Genomic DNA, 19,915 nt, shown 5'->3' on the forward strand with positions numbered 1-19,915 from the left:
GAGAGCCCAGCTCACTGTGGATGGGTCCACCCATGGGCAGGCAGTCCTGCCTCCAGGTTACTGCCCTAACCTCCATACTTGATGGACGTAAACTGTAATTGAAATAAACCTTTTCCTTCCCAAGTTGCTTTTGGTCATGCCATGGTGTTTATCACAGGAGTAGAAAGCAAACTAGGATAATTGATAACATATTCATGTGGGTTGATGACCAATGTTCTTTCATGCCAGCTGTCATTTGGTCTCATGGGGAAACAAGAGTGGATGATCCCATTTTCAAAAGAGGAAGTTGAGTCAGGTTTAGAATCCAGACCTTCTGATCCTTCCATGACATTAGCAAAGGAGCTTCAGGAATGAGATCAGTTTTCTCTTTCCTTTGTTTCTTCTTAGGAGATGGACATTAGGACTTAGATTGGACCTTATTGTCCATTTAAGGACCCACTATGATATAGCTGGAGAATGAGCCACTGACCTCTGGTTCTATGGTTTTTTGAATAAAAATGGCCCAACTGGAACAACACTATTAGGAGGTGTGGCCTCGTTAGAATAGGTGTGGCCTTGTTAGAGTAGGTGTGGCCTTGTTGGAGTGGGTGTGGCCTTGTTGGAGTAGGTGTGGCCTTGTTGGAGTAGGTGTGGCCTTGGAGTAGGTGTGGCCTTGTTGGAGTAGGTGTGGCCTTGTTGGAGTAGGTGTGGTCTTGTTAGAATAGGTGTGGCCTTGTTAGAGTAGGTGTGGCCTTGTTGGAAGAAGTCTGTCACTGTTACTTCCTGCTGCTGTGGGTTCAGAAGTAGAACTCTTGGCTCCTCCAGCACCATGTCTGCCTGCACGACATCATGCTTCCTGTCATGAGAACAGTCGACTAAACCTGTGAACTGTAAACCAACCCCAATTAAATGTGTATAAGAGTTGCTATGGTGGTTATAGTGTCTCTTCACAGAAATAAAGCCCTAACTAAGACAGGCTTTAGGTAAGAAGTTATAATCTTTATCTGAGTTTTCCTGTTAAGATTAAGAACTTAAAGAATGTCATGATTACTGTGTAAAATTCAATCTTAAGTAACAACAAAAGGCAAAAATGATACCAACAAGCCAGGAAGTTTATATTCTTGTCTTATAAAATTTTGGGGAGATGGTGTGGAGTGGTGACTGCTTTGTAGATGCCCCAGGGGTCATCAGTTCTGCCAGACTGGGGCATCGTGAACTTAAAAATCTGCCCGGGCTGGGGATTTAGCTCAGTGGTAGAGCGCTTGCCTAGGAAGCGCAAGGCCCTGGGTTCGGTCCCCAGCTCTGAAAAAAAGAACCAAAAAAAAAAAAAAAAAATCTGCCCAAGTCTGGCCAACAGGTGAGAAGGAGGCAGGAAGAAAAATGACAAGGGATTGTTATAGTTAGCTTCAGCTGTTGAGTTGATGTAACTCAGAGTTGCCTGGGAAAAGGAAATCTCAAATAAGGAATTGCCTCCATCAGACAGGCCTGTGAGCATGTCTGCAGGCATTATTATTATTGTTATTGTTATTATTATTATTATTATTATTATTGATGTAGGAGGGCCCAGCACACTGTGGTCAGGGGAGCCTGGGCAGTATGAGAAACGTATTTGAACAAGCCAGGAAAATAAGGCATTAAGCAGTGTTCCTCCTGATTCTGCTTCAGCTCCTGCCTCTAGGTTCCTGCCCTGACTTTTCTTGATGACAGCTTCAGCCTGCAAGACCTTCCTACCCAAGTTTCAAATTATGATAGGACCTCTTTAAAAAAGCCTCTCAGGATACCTCGTGACACTTCTTTTAGCCTATTGACTAGAATTCAGTCACAAATCTAGCTGCAAGACAGTCTATGTTCTAGTGACCATGTACCTATCTAAAGTTTCTATTTCTATAGAAGAAGATAGTGTTGGTAGTGTGAAGCAAACGGACACACACACACACACACACACACACACACACACACACACACACACACACATCTTCTCTGATGAGCTCTGAGAGCTTTACTAATTCTGCTTCAGGGATGGCCCACCTCCTGGGTTTGCAGTAATTGTTGGAGCTGCTGGGAGACCTGTAACTTCCCAAGCCACAAATGACAGTCTCGTCACAGATACATACCGAGCACATCCTAGTAAGTTATCATAAGAGAAACGAAGGAAGTGTTTTCTGTAGTATCTTAAAATACTTCATAGAGCAGTTTATTTGGCTTTCTATGAGTGGTTTTATTTTACTTTGGCCTATCTGGCTTTTCTTATTAAGGCATTGACAGCCAAAATGTAGCGATATCAAACACATATTTGTAAAATACGGCAACACCCCTGTGCTGGGGGAACATCAATTGAGAAAAATGTCTCCATCAGATTGGCTAGTGGCAAGTGTGTGGGTTCATTTTCATGATTGCTGATGATGTGGGAGGCCAAGCTCAGTGTGGTCCTGAGAGGAATATGAAAGCAAACTGGACAAACCAGGGGTAGCAAGCCAGTAAGCGACACTGCTGAGCTCCCGTTCCTGCCTTGACTTCCTCTGATGACTGACTGACTGAGATTGAGCATGTAAGCCAAGCAAACCCTCCCTTCCTCGAGTTGTGTTTGTCACGGTGCTTATCACAGAATAGACAGCAAGCTATAAAACAGAGCCTAAGAAAGCGTTCTTAGTATGAAGCTAGAGACACACAGCTTTTTACAGTGCACGGCCACAGTGAGGTCCATGGTATGAGCGGGTAGACTCTGTTCAGCCACTTCCTCCATGATGGCATTGGCATTGGACCTTCACCACTGTAGGAGTGCTGCCTGTAGCTGCTTTGATCTCTGGGGAAAGATTTCCAATTTGCGTAGGGATCACAGGACAGAGAGATCTACAGTTGCTCATATATTTGCACGAGGAACCGACTGGGAGAGGCTGGTTGGGATGTGCAGTTACTTATCCAAAGGTCCCAGTGCTGTAGGGGTGTAGTTGATCCCAAGTCCATCTGACCTTTTCTGATAACTTTTGGTAGCTGAATTTACTTGGTGTCTTGGGGTTTCTATCACTGATAAAACACCCTGACCAGAAGTAATTTGGGGAGGAAAGGGTTTATTTCATCTTATAGTTTGTAGTTTACCATCCAAGGAAGTCAGGGCAGAAACTCAAGTCAGGAACTCCGTGGAGGAGTGCTGCTTACTGGCTTGCTCCCTCTGGCTTGCTCAGCCTGCTTTCTTATAGGACCCAGGACCACCTGCCTGGGGACGGCACCACCCACAGTGAGTTGTGCCCTCCCACGTCAATCATTAATTAAGGAAATGTCAGGCAAGACTTACCCTTACCTAGAGGCCAATCTGATGGGGGCACGTTCTCAACTGAGAGTCCCTCTCTTCAAATGACTCCAGCTTACGTCAGGCTGACAGAAAAGTTATCAAGCCCACTTGGCATCTTGGCCCATGGTTGATAATATCTTTCTTTTAAACAATGTCTCACTTTTTAGACCAGGTTGTCCTTGAAATCAGAGTTCTATCTGCTTTTGCCACCTGAATTAAAGGCGTGTTCCACCACAGTTAGAAAAAAGTTTACAGCATTTTTACCGATTAAACTATAGTCTGTATGAATAAATATAGGAAATTGTTTCTCCAACTTAATCACTCATCTAAGATACAGTTATGGATGTATCGTATTTTGTTCTAGGTACTGGGACACATCTATAAATAATTTTTAAAAATTCATCTTTTTATGAAGGAAATGACAAGAACTAACATACAAGTGGGTGGATTGGTTAGGATTAGTTCTAAGGTTAAAAAAAAAATCAGAGAAACAGTGCAGGGTGACCCTTGTATGAAACAATCAAGTGTAGCCACATTGCAATTTTGATGTTTGACAGGAAGCTTGAGAATGAGGAGGGAGACAGGGGGCTTGTAGGGGTGAGGGTGAGTGGGTGGGGGTGGTATTCACTACAGAGGAACCAGCAATCGGGGAAGCTTTTGTGGGAGAGAAAGAAGAGAGACTCATCTTACTCATTGAGTAAAGGCAAGGGCACCAGCGTGACTCTGTGGAGTTGCAGAGCAGTAAAGAGAGCATGGACCTGAAAAGGCAGAGGGCAGTAGGAACAGCAAGTGGTCTGCTTTTATTCAGGATGCGAAACCATGGGGCAGTTTGAGCAGCGAAGTTGCATGGCATGAACAACGTTTTCTAGGAATCTCAGCCATGAGACCAAGACATGTTCAAAGGGGAGGCTTGCACAGGAGGCTGTTGCCCTGTTTAGCAGAGCAGATGGAGATTGGACAAAGCTGAAGCATTGAAAGCCGGAAGCAGTGCCTGGCTTCTGGGTGTGGTTTAAAGAAAGACTAATGACTTTCTCTGAACAAATTACTGTAACCATTGAAGCTGTCCCAGTTTCTACTCGTCTGGGGTCCACGAGTGGTTTCGCTGGCTTCTCTGCTGTGGGTTCAGCTCACTGGACTCCACTCGAGTGGGGAGACCGACTTAAGCAAATCCAGTGATACTTATTCTGATTGTCTGAAGAATTTATTTCCTTGTGGCAGAAGAGCTCACACAGGCTTGCTGCTTCAAGGTCAGCCAGGGAGTCCAATGCTTTGGTTGAGACAGTCTTCGGTAACAGGTCACATAATCAATCGCCCATCACTTGTTAGCCGAAATGTCACAGGTTTCTTCTGGCACTCAAGGGAAAGGCCTTTCAGATACCGGAAGGCTAGAATTATCGCTTTTGCCCTGGGACCTGTCGAGCAGAAAAAACAAACCGGAACCAGCAGGCTTTTGCCTGGATATTAAGAGTGATGCGAAACGGAAGCAGTCAAAAACTTGGAGTTGCCATTAATCAACTTAGCCAGAACAGGGGCAACCAGGAGCTCATATAACTCCTTGGAGAAGGAGATGCTCGCTATACACTTAGATGGGGATGATGACTCTGAGGGTAAGGACTGGGGCGGGGGGACGCATTAGCATGGTAAATGGTATTCAGTTCCAAGAAATATCCCTGGGGATAGAGGAAAGACACAAACAGGCCCAAGGAATGAATGGTATTGTCCAACATTACATCATCAGGTGGGGGCTGATTAGACGGCTCAGAGAGAAAGGCTAGCCTGAGGACCTAAGTTTGACCCAAGGAACTCCATGGTGGAAGGACAGAATCAAGCCCCACAGGGTGTGCTCTGACTACACACCACACATATGCCTACATATGTGCAAATAAATTTAAGTGTGTGTGTGTGTGCGTGTGTGTGTGTGTGTGTGTGTGTGTGTGTGTGTGTGTTTAAGTACAGGGTTGTGTAGAAAGAGGCAATGAAAGGGGATGAGTAGGAGTGCTGGGTGGGGAGGCCCTCGAAGCTTTTCTGTGTTGACTAATCTAGCCCAAATCCCTGAGAGTAGTTTTCTCCTCCACCCCTCACTTCTCTATCTGAATGGTTTTCTTTTCTGTGAGATCTTGGAGGACAAATGGAAATGATATAAACGATTTGACTTTGTTGTGAAAAATTCCACAACCAAATTTGCATTTTTTACACAAATAAGCCAATTCAGCTCAAGTGTGGACAGCATGGTCAGTGGGAGTCTGTGAACAGCTTTATTTTAGGACTGACATCGTTAGAAACAGGCCAATCTGTAACGCTTACACCCCCTCAGGTGACGCAGGACAGATGCCATCTGTGAAAGGGTTCAAACCACGATGTGGGACAGAGTCCTCTTTAATATATCAGAGGGGGACCCTACAAGGCATTTGTAAAATCAACACAAACACTTTATCAGTCAAAGATGTGATCTAATGAAACCAATGCCTGCAAACCATTTCACTGAAGCATCTGTGGTAAAAAGAAAGGAAGGGGAAAAAAAAAGCCTGCTGTTTGGAGAAATGGTGCGGTGTCCAGCTTGCTCTTAGCAAATCCTGTCCCAAGACAAGGATGGGGCTTTCATCCTGCTCTTCAGTAACTCTGCATACACGAGGTATTATTGCCCACGCTTCCTACCAGCCCCCATGCTTTTCCCAGCTTCCTTGCTGTGCGCTGACATGCTTTCCGTTCGCCATCTGTAACATTGTAACAGGCTGAGTTTTCCCACCGTTGGTTATGTTTCTTCAGACTTCTCTCACAGATTATAAGAAAACTACTTGTCAGAGTGTTCTAAGTTTTTCTAAGGAGGTTTTTTTTGCTGTCCCAAGAGTTGACCTAAACTTCATGGCCGTTGCATCTATGTCTGCAAAGTAATACTTATTTTTACTTCCTTGAGGTGCTCACCAAAGCCTTGGCTGCCACTAGCTGCTGTGCTTGCTTCTTGGGGGTCTGGGAGTGGCCGTGGAGGGTATGAGCCCGTGTGGCGAGCGTGCAGGGCTGGGAGCGATGCGGAGGGAAGAAGTATCATGGGCATTTGTGTGTACACCCACTGACACTTCTTTCATGTTCACCTAGTTATTTTCTAGTTCCTCTGTAGGAAAAGATTGAATTTATGAAGCAAGAGCTCTACCACTAAACCATCATGCCCTTGGTTTGGTGTGAAGCTTTTCCATGGGCATAGAACACAGCCACTGGTCATCTAAATGTACCCTGGATTTAGAGATATGTTGTAATGCATTTGTTTTAAAGGCTTCTCAGTTCTTACAGAACAGAAAAAAAAACTTATGCTATTATAGAAAGAAAAACAACTCCATCTGAGTTAATCAAGTACATTATGCAGAATAAACCTTACAAATGAGGGTACAATGTGTGCTCACACGGTGCTGTGAGTCTCGCCCTTTGAACTGTATCACACTTTCTTCACAGTTCCTTTTGTGTTTAAACAATACTTGAATGCTTGTTTAGAAAAAAGCCACCTCCACGGGCTCCCGCTGAAGAGTCTCTTAGGTGACCTTGTCACCCATCTAAGTTCGTTGGACCAGCTGTGAGACATACTTCTTAGCCGGGTTCTACTGATTTTGAATTACCCATGCTCTCAAACAATGTATAAATAATGCTAGCGGATTTCTGACACAAGTTAGAGTGTGGCCCTCACTTAGCAAGTAGGGAAAGGAAAGCAAGGAGCACACCACTTGCACTGAGCTCGGAGGACCTGCCTCTGTGCTCTAGCAATCGGGGGGAATCCTGCAGGACCACACAGTTAACATCCCCGGTTGAGGTTCACTGCATCCGGAAGCAACAACTACAGGCAGAGTAATGAAATGGCTTCCTTGCCTTTTGGATGGGCCTGAAGGTCAAGTTCGTTTATTTGCTTTTAATTTGGCTGAAATTATAGGCCACCTGAAAGATCTCTTTGTTGGGAAAAGTTCTTTAAATAGCTACACAAATCTTTGGTCCCTCTCATTTTCCTCCAACCTTTTCTGTTTGCAGGATTAGGAAAGCGCTTGGGAGGCACATTAATCTTGCCAGCGTTGTCAGGAAGGATCAGCGAGTTTTATTAAAAAACCCCGACTGCCTGAAAGGCCTCCTTGTCTAAGTCTGAATGGAAGGGACATGTTAAGATCTTGGGACATGCTATCGGGACCCCTGGTCTTGCCCCCTGGACCTGGAGCTGACACTCGGGGAGGAAGTGCAGAAACCTTGCTCTGTTGAACAGACTGTGCCTCTGGTGGACAGAGCTGACCCTGGCATCATGCACTCTCCAGGCTGCACTGGGCCCAAGGCTCTGTTGTTCTTGCTGCTCCAGCTGCTTATGCTACACCTGGACCCAGCCAATGCCACCTTCATCAGCATCAACCGGGGCCTGAGGGTGATGAAGGGTAGTTCTGCCTTCCTGTCTGGAGATCACCTGAGGTTTGCCATCCCTAAAGAGAAGGATGCTTGCAGAGTGGAGGTGGTGATGAATGAACCCATAACCCAGAGGGTTGGGAAACTCATACCACAGGTAGGTCACATTTGTTTCTCTTCAGAAGTGTGTGTGTGTGTGTGTGTGTGTGTGTGTGTGTGTGTGTGTGTATGTGTGTGTACAGTGTGGGAAGGGAGAGGGAATAGGAGAGGGAATTGCAAGTATGTAACGTATTTGAAACTATGGCATTGAAAGACACAGGCATGGTATATATACTATTGCTTTTTTCAAAGAGGTGGAACACATTTTTGAATATTTTTAAAATTATATTTGTTTTTTGTGTCTGGACTTGGGCTTGCCACAGCATTTCTGGGGAGGCTAAAGAACAACTTTCAGAAGTTGGTTCACGCCTTGAGCCGTGGGGAGCGAACAGGTCATCATCGGTCTTGGTGGCAAATGCCTTTACCCTCTGAATTATCTTGCCAGCCCTGTTTTTTTAATATCTTGACTGGATTCAGATAATAAGCCTGCCACTGACATGGTTTGATCTGAATTATGTTAACATATCACAGGAAGTAAGGGTTAAACACACAGAGATGTGTACACATTTTCTTAACAAAGCACTATTATCAAGAAACCTTTCATTGTAGTGTCTTTTTTTTTTTTTTTTAATTAACTTGAGTATTTCTTATGTACATTTCGAGTGTTATTCCCTTTCCCGGTTTCCGGGCAAACATCCCCTTCCCTCCCCCCCTTCCTTATCGGTGTTCCCCTCCCCACCCTCCCCCCATTGCCGCCCTCCCCCCGACAGTCTAGTTCACTGGGGGTTCAGTCTTAGCAGGACCCAGGGCTTCCCCTTCCACTGGTGCTCTTATGTAGTGTCTTCTTATTGCAGAGAATTTACCTGCCTTGACCTTAGAGAGTAGCAATTCATCCAGTTAGAAAATTGAGGATGTAAGAAAATCACACATTTCTTGGTCTTTACTTTTAGGGTAGAGGGAGAGAGAAGTGGGAAAAGAGGAAGATTGAGAAAGAGGGGGATATTGAGAGAGTGAGAGAGACAGGGACAGGGACAGAGAGACTGTAGCGAGCGGTCACTGGGAGGGCATGCTCTGCCTAGCCTTACAGGGCTATTCTCTCTCTCACTGCAAGGGGAGTATCTTTAGAGAAGGTAGCAAGGCTACTAGGCTGCTTTTTTAATTGGGTTCTATTAGTTTTGAGACATTTTTAGGTCATACTCAGACCCCAGAATGTTAAAGATAAATCATGATGACATATGTGTGTGTGTGCATGTGCACATGTGTGCATGATGACATATATGAATGTGTGCATGCATGTATGCGTGGGAATATGTGTGCATATGTGTGTGGCCATATATATATACATATATATATATACACATACACACACACACACACACACACACACATATATATATATATATATATATATATGATTATCACAGACTTAAGACCTCCAAGTCATCTCTGATTTTAAGGCAAAATTCTAATTATTAGGAAGATATTATACAACAGAGACAGCAAATACCCAACCAGCTTAGGAAGTTTTAGACTGTTCCAGAATCCCTCCAAGTGCTCATGTCATTTACTGTTTGCTGATTATTTAAAAAAAGTTCAAAGTGGTACTGAATGTATGTGTGTGTGTGTTTCTAGGAGTAAATGTGACAGAGGAAAAGGATTTACAGCATCTCAAGTGGACATGTGATCTGTACATTCAAGAATTTATTTCTTGGTAGCCCATTAAAACTCTAAGCTTCATTGCTGGCTTACTGTGTGTCATACATATGTTTATAGAAACATTATTTCTCTCCAGTTTTTTTCCTAATTTTAAATTCTGATAATTTCAGCAAAAAAATTAAGATTCTCAGATAAAGTCTGGTTTGAGGAGAATTTATGCTTGTTTTAGAGCTAGAGAGAAGTCCAGCCTTTCCCAGGGACTTCTTCATTATGAATTTTTGAATTGAGCATGGCTAAGTGCATAAGTGCACATGTACCCCCCCAACACACACAGCTAAATAAACATTATTCCTTAATAGAGCTTAACAGTAAGCTTCGAGCTAGGCGTATGTGAACCCATTCCTAGCAAGACTATTGTATTAGCAACACCCTGCTGTGTAATGAACAGTTTTGTGGGATTTGCACAGAAATGCTTTGTTTAACATCTGTTCAATTAGTGTTTTCATTTCATTACTGAAGTTTGTCTTAGAACCAACAGGTTCATTCTCATTGCATATCTGGAAAGCCACTTGGGTGGGTTCATGGGAGTGCCTTCTGTCTCTATAGTCTCCTGCATAGCCTTTTAGACAGGTCGAGGGCAGGGTGCCCTCTCAGATTTCAGAACAAGACTTCCCCTACCCTCTACACTCCACACCTGGACCAAGGCAAAACATTTTCCGGGTGGAAAAATCACCTTGGTTTAGTGCTGAGCTTGCTGTTTCTGAATCTGAAATACGGCATTAAGAAAACATCTCTAGTTTGAACCACTTCATTGTCATTAAAGTGAGTAATGAGTCAGGAATGTGTGACAATTTAATTATAAATTGTAATTGAAAAGCAGTTGAAGTGGAAAAAACCAAAGCTAGACAGTAATTAGAAAAGGATTTAGCTCTCTTTTGTTTTAGTTAGTAAATTTATGGTCAATCATGGTTGTCGCCTTTTATAAAAGGAAAACATATTAGGAAACACGGAACAGATGTTTCTTTTAACAAAGCAGATTGTCTCTTCATTGCCGGGGCCATTTGTCACTGATATGGGAAGGGCTTCCCTTTATCTTCTCCCTGCTTGTCATTTCAAAAGACGACGAGAAATTCATTCTTACTGGTGAGAATGTTGTCCCAGGGTGGGTTATGTCGTCTGGAAATCCTTGAGGCTGAAAAGGTGCTAAGAACACCATCACAATAATGGGATGGAATGATGGAGGCACAGATGCATGGATGGGATGGATGGATGGATGATGGATGATGGATGATGGACGGATGGATGGATGATGGATGCATGGATGGATGCATGGATGGATGGATGGATGCATGGATGGATGCATGGATGGATGGATGGATGGATGGATGCATGCATGCATGCATGCTCACAAGGATGTTTCTGAGGGCAGTGGGAGGACCATGACTTGGGCAGAAGTCTTAAAAATCAACACAATGAAACAGAAAACCAGGGTCCTAATATAAAATAGCTATTTCTTTAATGATTTTTTATGAGACGATGAGGATAATTGTAACTGTATTTACGGAGAGTAAATTGTCTTTGAATCATGTCCGCCATTGGTTTATTTTCCCCATAACTCTCAAAATTGTCATTTGCAAGTGTGTGAGTGACAACTGCAGATCCTCCTTGGCTCTCATCAACTCAACAGCACACACCACTGTGTCTCCATCTTTGAACATAAAAGTTTTATTTGGAAAAAGAAAGACAGAACAAAACCACACAGAACAATGGGTTTGCGGGTGGTAAATGTGTTGTCCAGACACCCAGAGAGGCCCCTTTAATTCAATTGCTATAAGCTCCAGAAAAGGATAAATATCCTTATTGATAAATAGCAGATTTTTATAAAGCATTATAGTTTATAGACATCTAGTTATTTAGAGATGAAACATTCATTAATTTGTTTGTTTGACCTGTTTGGATTATTATAACTTAGACATCAACCAGACGCAACTATAAACAATGAGAGTGGCATATGGTAGGAAGAAGGTAGAAAGATAGTTGCACCCACATCACTAATAGAACACAGACACTCCCCACCCCCACCTCCATTCTCCACACTTTTCTTTTTGAGACAGAGTCTCACTGAACAGCCCAGGCTGGCGTGAACAGGAATCTTGGGAAGAATTTGTGTCTGCCAAGACTGACTGACTAATTAAAGCTTCAGTGATGTGGAGGGGTTGGGATGTTGTTGGTCCAGAGATCAAATCGCCATTCCTTGCCCACCTCCCCGTGGGAACTCGAAACCTGTGACTAAGAAAAAAAATCTTTTGAAATCTGCTACCTTAGCAGACCACTGGCTTATACCAGCCCCAAAGCTATGGTGGTCATCAGACAACATCTGAAGCTAAAACCACGCAGTCTTTCCCCATCTTGCTATAACCGCCCCTCTGAAGTACCATCAATGTATTTTAAACTTGTCTTGATGAAATGCCTTTTTTTGTTCTGTAAAACCACAAAACTCCATAAAACTGCTTCCACGGAGGAACATGGGATTTAAGATAACCTGAATCTGTGTTACCAAGCCATGATCACTCAAAAGAGCTCCAGAATAAAAGATCTCTTACTCCCTCTAAGAAGTTTTGGCTTTGATTGTTTTGCATTGACACTGGTCTTGAACTCGCCATGTAGCCCAAGCTGAGCTTGAATTCATGAAGATCTTCCTGCATCAGCGTTCCAAGTGCTGGGAGTGCAAATGTGTGTCGCCACCACCAGCTAGCACATAGTGCTTTTGGAGGTTCTATAAGGCTGGAGGAATAAAACTTTGCCCTGGTTTTCCCATAGACATTTCTTTCTTCTTGTGAACTAGGTCTTTGATTGCCATTTTCTTCCCAATGAAGTAAAATATGTTCACAATGGATGCCCAATTCTGGACAAAGACTCTGTGAAGCTTAGACTTTACAGGTGAGTGGCTGAGAACCCTTTCTTATTACTTCTTTTATTTTATTTCTGTCAGATAGTTATGCTGTTTACTCAGGGGGCATTTTCTATGAATACATGTTGTCATGCGGAGTCAACAGAGCCCCATTCTTTCATCTCATCCTCCTTGGGGACTTTCTATAGATTACTAACTTCATTCTGTTGTCCCCCCACACCCCTATCTTATGCAGAAGTTTCTGTTACTGCGTCCCACTACTTAACTTTGACAGTCCAACCCATTACTGTGGTGAAAGTCACAAATACGAATTCCTTATGAAAACCCGATAGACATTAATTACAAAATCGAACAAAATCCTTCAGTATGATTGCCAGCTGCTTATTAGAGGAAGCACAATATTTTCCACTTCTAGATATTAAATAATACAAGTATGTTTAAAATCAACTATGAAATTAAGCATAGATTCAGAATATAATCCTATAAAACACCTCCCATCTATATACACAAGAGGAAAACCTATGCTTATACAGAAGCTTACACAAAATGCTAACCCTGAAACCTTATTCATAATCGATAAAATGTTGAATGAATTTAATTGATGAATGGTATAACCATACAATGGAATATTATTCAGCCACAAAAACTAATGATGTCTTGATGTGTGCAATATGAACTAACCCTAAAAACACTATGTCAAATGAAAGCAGCCAGCCAGCCAAAAAACAAAACAAAACAAAACAGTACTATATGGTTCCATTTATATGAAATAAATGGCAGTTCCAGGGACACAGGAAGTAGATTAGTGGATGCCAGAAGCTAGAGGAGGGGCAACTGGGGAATGACCATGGTTGCAACCACCAAACAAAGGTCACAAAAGAATGCTGTGCTCAAATAGTGGCATGGTACCAAGGGATTCCCTAGGAAGCTACAACAACAATACGAAGGGGAGTTTGATCTTTCCAAACCTTGGAGTCAAAAGCATATAAAGTTCTAAGAGCTTGCCAGGAAAGGCTGGGAAAACTGATGCATCCTATCAGCTTTCAGACCCTTTGACTTTCTAGCATAGGAAGATTGGGAAGGGACCTGTGCAAGGCAGGGTTCCAGGAGCTGTTATGCACTTGGTTTTGAGGACATTTGCAATAGAGCATTCAAAAGGGCTAGAGGCAAGGGACCAGGGAGCAGTCCATTTTCCTCAAATCTCCTTTTCAGCTTCTTTGTCAAACTATCTGACTGTTCCGTGCCTCAGTTTCCTCATTGGTGAGGGGATGGACAATGCCTATTGCAAGTTCCAATGATGTTGTTGTGAAGGCCACATTACAAACTCATCAGTTCAGAGGTGTATTGTCAGGGCACGATCATTGTTTATCACCCTTCTCACTTTGGCAGCATGATGACACATCGCCAGTTGCCTCTGCAAATGCCCCAGAACACAAGCATTAATGGCAATAACAAGTATTCATTCAGTTTACATGGGAAGTGCGGAGCTGAACATCCCAACAGGCATTTCTGAAGGTCAAAAGATTGCGATACTCAGTACTTCTTCAGCCCTAGGTTGAAACCCAACCCAGCCTTTATGCTATTAAATTCCGGATGCACTAGAAGTGAGACTCTGAGGTCTCAGCAGTCACTAGATACTGGATGGATGGTGAATTTGAGAGCAGGGTTTGCAAGAGAGATGGGTAAAGAGGGAGTGGCAAAAAACAAACAACAACAACAAAAAGACCATTGACACAAAAGTGGAGATGAAGCCTTGGGAACAGGGAGAGGCCAAAAGTAGAGGAAGAAAATGGAGCCAAATTCCATTCAACAATATTTTTGTTGTTATTTTATTTTGGTTTTGATTTACTTTGAAATAGGGTCTTGTGAAGTTGCCCAGGCTAGCCTCAAATGCAGTCTGTATCACAGGCTGTTCTCAAACTGGTCATAAAACTGATCAGGGAGTTTTATTAAAAAGCCAGGATTGCCTGAAAGGCCTCCTTTGTCTGAGTCTGAATGCAAGGAGCATGGTAAGGTCTTGGGGTATGCTGTCAAAACCCCTGCTCTCACCTCCCAGACTTTGAGCTCACACTTCAGGAAAAAGTGTTTCAGGTGGGATTATCCGGCTCATGAGGGCAATCTTTACAATAAATGTACAAGTCTCAGAAGAATCTGAGCACCAATAAACATGACCTTTATCCTGGTCCCTCTCCAGGTTTACTGAAACAGAGACTTTCATGGAAACCTTCCTCTTGCGGGTCTCTCTCGTGGAACCAGACTGTAACATCATCCGTCTGAGCAGCAACGTGTTGGAAGTGACTGAATTCTACGGCTTATCCCAAGCCATTGATAAGAACCTGCTCCAGTTTGATTATGATAGGACAGCCAGTCTGGACTGCACCATCAGAGTAGACCCCGTGAAGACTCAGCTGCCAGCCCATGGCAAGCTGGTTGTGGTGAATCGGAAGTCAGAGGGACCGCGTGGAGATCAGCCACACAGCTTTTTCTCTGAGTCACGTATGTATCTCTCAGTAGGTAAGGTTACGAAAACTGAACAAAACGTCTAAATGTTCATCATTCATACTGACTAAGAGTTCTGCTTAACAAATCTGGAGTTTTTAGCTTGTTGAAAACTCCAAGCTATAGGGTTAATGAGATGACTCAGTGGGTAAAAGCACTTGTTACCTGACCTGAGTTCAACACAGGTAACACACATGGTGTTCTTTGGGAGGAGCCTACCCCTCCAGATTGTCCTCTGACCTCCAAACTCACTGAGGCACACGTTCTTTTGGGGACACACACACAAACACACACACACACACACACACACACACACACACCGGCTAGTGGGATGGTTCACTTGGTGGGGGCACCAGCCTCTGATGGCCTGAATTTGATCATCAGGTCTACCTGGTGGAGGGGGGAAAACTAACTTCCAAAAAACAAATAAAATTAAAGCGAAACCAAAAACACATTTAAAAAACAAAAGGAAAAGATAGATTAGTTAAGGCTGTGGGTTTGGAATCAGAATGAGAAACACCTGAGTTTGATGTTTGTGCTTCCCTTTATTAGTTTACTTATCAATGGCTTTAAGCCTCTGTTAGATGGGGAAAGAGAACAGCCATTCTACAGGCTGTGTAAAGAGGGAGTAAGGACACAGTGTGCTTAGCACGGGTCTGGCACATTAGAGAGCTGATGAGTTCCCATCTACGATTACAGCGACAGACAGCAGTGGTGGCAGTAGGGTACCCTTTACTGCATTTTATTGGGTTGTATTCTAGTAAAGACTGTAGGTAGCAGCCAGGAATTGACATCTAGAACGTTGGTTGAAATGCCCCTTGTAGTATCCATTCAGTTACTGTATTCTACAGCACTCCCTGTGTTAGACATACAATCGGTACATTTTGAACACTTGCTATCTGAGCAGTAGTGTTCTAGCAATCATAGGAAGACTTAGAAATAACTGTAGTATTACCTTGAGTTTTGGGCACAAGCTTACAGGTGAAGACAGCTAAGCTGAACTTCGGTCCATTTTGTTATCACAGCCATTGGGTTAAGAAGTAGAGTAACTGTTTAATGTATTACGGAAACAAGAGTTCCTGAGCACTGTCCCAAGTGAGAGTAAAAATACGGCTGGGAGAGAAAGAGTCTTTTAGATGGCTTTGGGTTCAAAGAGTCAGAACAGGCTTGTTCAAGGGGCAGAGAAGGGCTAAGGGAGCATTTGCCAATGAGAGGCAAGGAGGTGGACTTTTGTGGGTAGATAGTCCACATGAGGTTGTAATAATGTAAACAGAAGCAGGGGCTGAGCTGTGAATGTCCACAGTGAGCCACTGGCATATCTGTCAGAGGTATTCAAATACCACAGAACCTCTCTTTAAATATTTTTTCCCACAGCCTAACTTTTGGTAGGTGAAGCCTGATGAGACAACTGGTCAATCAGTTTTTGTTTTTGTGTTTTTTCAGTAAAGGAGTTTATGACCTTTCAACAATCTAGTTCACCAACTAGAATAATTGGAAGGTACTTGTGCAAGTGTCCTGGGGCAGATAGTGAGACTGTGTCCAAGGCAGGACGATGCATTTTGAGTTTGTTCGATCATTGTGTTCAAGCGGCTGTCTTAATGCAATGCTGTGTATTCTAGAGCTAGGGGCAGGACGGAAGTGTCCGGATGGAAGCTGTACCTTGGAACCGAAGCAAGTGACAAGTCTGAAAGTGAGCTGTGAGGACTTCCTGCTGACAGGGTTTCACTACCAACACATGCAGCCCCCTTCACCCAACATTGACTACATCCCCATTCAGTTGGATCTCACAGACAGAAGGAGTAAAACCATTTACAAGGTAGAGTTTGACCTGTGTGTTGGTGTCCTTACCTGGTACATTGTAAGAAAGTAGTTCTATATGGGTGCCCTTGCTGGGGTCTATGAAGAAGACCTGTGCTGCTAAGGGCACAACCAATGGCTTGTAGTTGTCTAAATGTAGCCTGTAGTTTTAACAAACAAACAAACAGACAAACCACCCTATCTACGCAGAATCCGGTAAGGCACCGGCAATGGCGGTCTCGCCAACCTCCATGGCCAGCTTGCTGCCAAGCCATTCGACTTCTCAGGTCATCTACCCCTGTGGTTAGCCTGCAGAAAGCCTGGCTACTGCTTGCTCAGATTCCCTTAGCCCTGTAAAATGATACCATTAGAGACTTGTAATATACCAATCAGATTTATTTATTTATGTATTTATTTGTTTATTTTTATTTTTCTTGGATATTTTGTTTTACATTTCAGATGCTATCCCCTTTCCCCTGCCTCTCCCATACCCCTTACCGCTCCCCCTGAGTCTATGAGGATGCTCCTGCTCCCACTCCCACCCACCCACTCCAACCTCAATGCCCTGGCATTACTCTATACTGGAGAAATGAGCCTTGATAGGACCGAGGGCTTTTCCTCCTACTGATGCTGGACAATGTCATCCTCTGCTACATATGCTGCTGGAGTCATGGGTCCCTCCATGTGTACTCATTGGTTGGTGGTTTAGTCCCTGGGAGCTCTGGGGGGTCTGATTGGTTGATATTGTTGTTCTTCCTATGGGGTTGCAAACCCCTTCAGCCCCTTCAGTCTTTTCTCTAACTCCTTCATTGGGGGCCCCATGGTTAGCTGCAACCATCCTCATCTGTATCAGAAGGGCTGGGGCAGAGCCTCTCAGGAGACACCTACATCTGGCTCCTGTCAGCGTGCACTTCTTGGCATCAGCAATAGTGACTGGGTTTGGTGGCTGCATATGGGATGGATCCCCAGGTGGGTCGGTCTCTGGATGGCCTTTCCTTCAGTCTCTGCTCCACTTTTGCCCCTGCATTTTTTTTTTTTTTTTTTTTTTTTTTGTTTTTTTTTCGGAGCTGGGGACCAAACCCAGGGCCTTGCGCTTCCTAGGCAAGCGCTCTACCACTGTTGCCCCTGCATTTCTTCCCGTGAATATTTTGTTCTCCTAAGAAGGACTGATGCATCCACACTTTGGACTTCCTTCTTCTTGGGCTTCATATGATCTGCGATTTTTTTTTTCCTTAGGTATTCCAAGCCTTTGGGCTAATATCCACTTATTAGTGAGTACATAACATGTGTGTTCTTTCCAACCAAATTTATAATGGCAAATCTCCAACCCCAAAATAACCACACAAAGAACACAAAACCCAATTGATATGAATACAGGCCACACACCTAGATTGGGCAGAAGTACCCTGCCCTGCTCTAATGCTCATCAATGGAATCCCTGGCTATCTGTGGCTCCTTCAGGTCACATGGCCCCAGCTCGTCTCCTCCTCCTTCCATCCTCTGTCTTGTCTCTCTCCGTCTCTCCTTCTTCCTCTTTCCCCTCTCTAGAACTTTCAGCTCTTCCCTTTTCTAGTGTCCCCTTTTCCTCTTTGACATCAAGGCCTCTGTTCTGTAAGGCAGGGACAGAGAGCCAAGGCAGTCTAGCGTCTTGGCTGCAGCAGACTGTTACCTGTGCACATTCAGACCTTAGGACACGGGCTGAGGGGACAGTTCTAAAGGCTCCATCTTTCTCCATTTTCCTCACACTCCTCTTCTGGGTGTTTTCCTACAGAACTGACAATCAAAAGTGAACAAAACTCACGAATTATTTCACATTACTCTGTGTTCATATTCTACAGTTTATTTGCGAAGCTGGGGAAACCATGACCCTGTTGACATTCCCCATATTTATGCCAGTATGAGATGATCTAGGGACTGTGGGTAAGACCTCCAACGCTACTCTCTGCCTTCCCACTAGTGTTTCTCCTTACAAACCCAGGCTAATGGTTAACATCACCACCCACGGAATTGGTGATTCCCTAAAGGATTAGAAAGTGACGAAACAAGACCACAGAATTTTTTTAGTTGAGGCCTGGAAATGAGACTTCGAGGGAATCTTGCCTAATTGATCAGCCAAATCATCTGGGAAGCTTTTCCAAAGCTCAGGTTTCTCTCTGTGTAGCTAATAGTTACGGATGCTGGTACCCAGGTTACTTGGGCTTGTGTATATGTTTAAGCAGCCGTCCAATTCTGGACTTTATGTCTCACTTTCTCCACCTTAAATGAGGCTCCTGGAACCTAACTCTTAGTAACTGAGGGGATTAAAAGAGACATTTCTTATAATGTCCTTGCGGCAGAGCTCGGCATATGCTAAGCATGTGGATATTAGTTGTAGTGTAAATAGCTATGAATGGAAAGAACCTGTGATCACCCAGGCTTGCCATAATAGTGGAGCCAGTCTCTTGCTTCACGACGGTGGCCTTGCTCTTTATATGTGGTTGTCACATTCAAAACCGGCTTGTATTTCACTAGCACATATTGTCTGGGTTGGTTGGTTTGTCATAAACCCTTTCGTTACCAATGACTCCTTACCTCCATTTAAATAAATAGCTGATATTTTTCTTTCCGATAGATTTTTTTTAGAATTGTCCCCTCACGGTGTCAAAGGCTTTATTTTTGTTTTTAGGTCAGTTTCATTGTGAGATTGTCCATCGAAATGAGCTTCATTTTTTTTAAGCCTTAACTTCCTATGTAGTCATCTTGACAAGTCACAAAACAAATTCATTTATAGATATGAAGACAGTATTCTCATAAAGGAAAACATTAAAAACATGATAATATAGGAAGAAAATAAAACTGATTTTATGGATAACCATTTGTCTTACACACAGACACACAGTGGGGATGTGTGCCCTAGAGCTCATTTCGTTCCATGGCATCAATTTGACCTGTGAAGCTTTAATTAATTAAACAATCAATTAATAAGTATTCAAATTATTAAGTATGCATCAAATAATTGTATATTAATTAATTAATTATTAGTTCTGGGGACTACATGGAGATGCATGCATGCTAGGCAAATGCCCTACTCACTGAGCAACACGCCCAGGCCAATTTCTTCTATGCCTTTAAAGGGTATTCTCTTCACGTTTGTCATCGTAACACCTAAGGTTAGGTTTTATTGCACAGTGAATAGTTTTTCTCCATATAACCAAAATTTGCAGAACTATTTGATAAAAATATGTACTTGTTTTGTTGAAATAAGTTTCTATAAAACTAGATAGTAGAACATCCTTCTGTTGTGTAAGAAGACCAATAGGCCAACCTTCTGCTCTCTAGTT

The 19,915-nt window shown here is 43.3% G+C and overlaps 1 protein-coding gene across 3 annotated transcripts in view; it reads left to right on the forward strand.

The window, feature by feature from the left end:
• The first annotated feature begins 7,523 nt into the window (after nucleotides 1-7,523).
• Frem1 (FRAS1 related extracellular matrix 1) overlaps nucleotides 7,524-19,915 on the forward strand; it is a 118,738-nt gene continuing 106,346 nt past the window's right edge. For all 3 annotated transcript variants that reach the window (XM_032902365.1, XM_032902370.1, XM_032902378.1), the window contains exons 1-4: nucleotides 7,524-7,790; nucleotides 12,234-12,328; nucleotides 14,494-14,795; nucleotides 16,418-16,614. In XM_032902365.1, the coding sequence (XP_032758256.1) occupies nucleotides 7,539-7,790; nucleotides 12,234-12,328; nucleotides 14,494-14,795; nucleotides 16,418-16,614 (846 nt within the window). In that variant the 5' untranslated portion in view covers nucleotides 7,524-7,538. The remainder of the gene's footprint in view (nucleotides 7,791-12,233; nucleotides 12,329-14,493; nucleotides 14,796-16,417; nucleotides 16,615-19,915) is intronic.

This window comes from Rattus rattus, chromosome 1, assembly GCF_011064425.1.
Source record: "Rattus rattus isolate New Zealand chromosome 1, Rrattus_CSIRO_v1, whole genome shotgun sequence".
Lineage (NCBI taxonomy): Eukaryota > Metazoa > Chordata > Mammalia > Rodentia > Muridae > Rattus > Rattus rattus.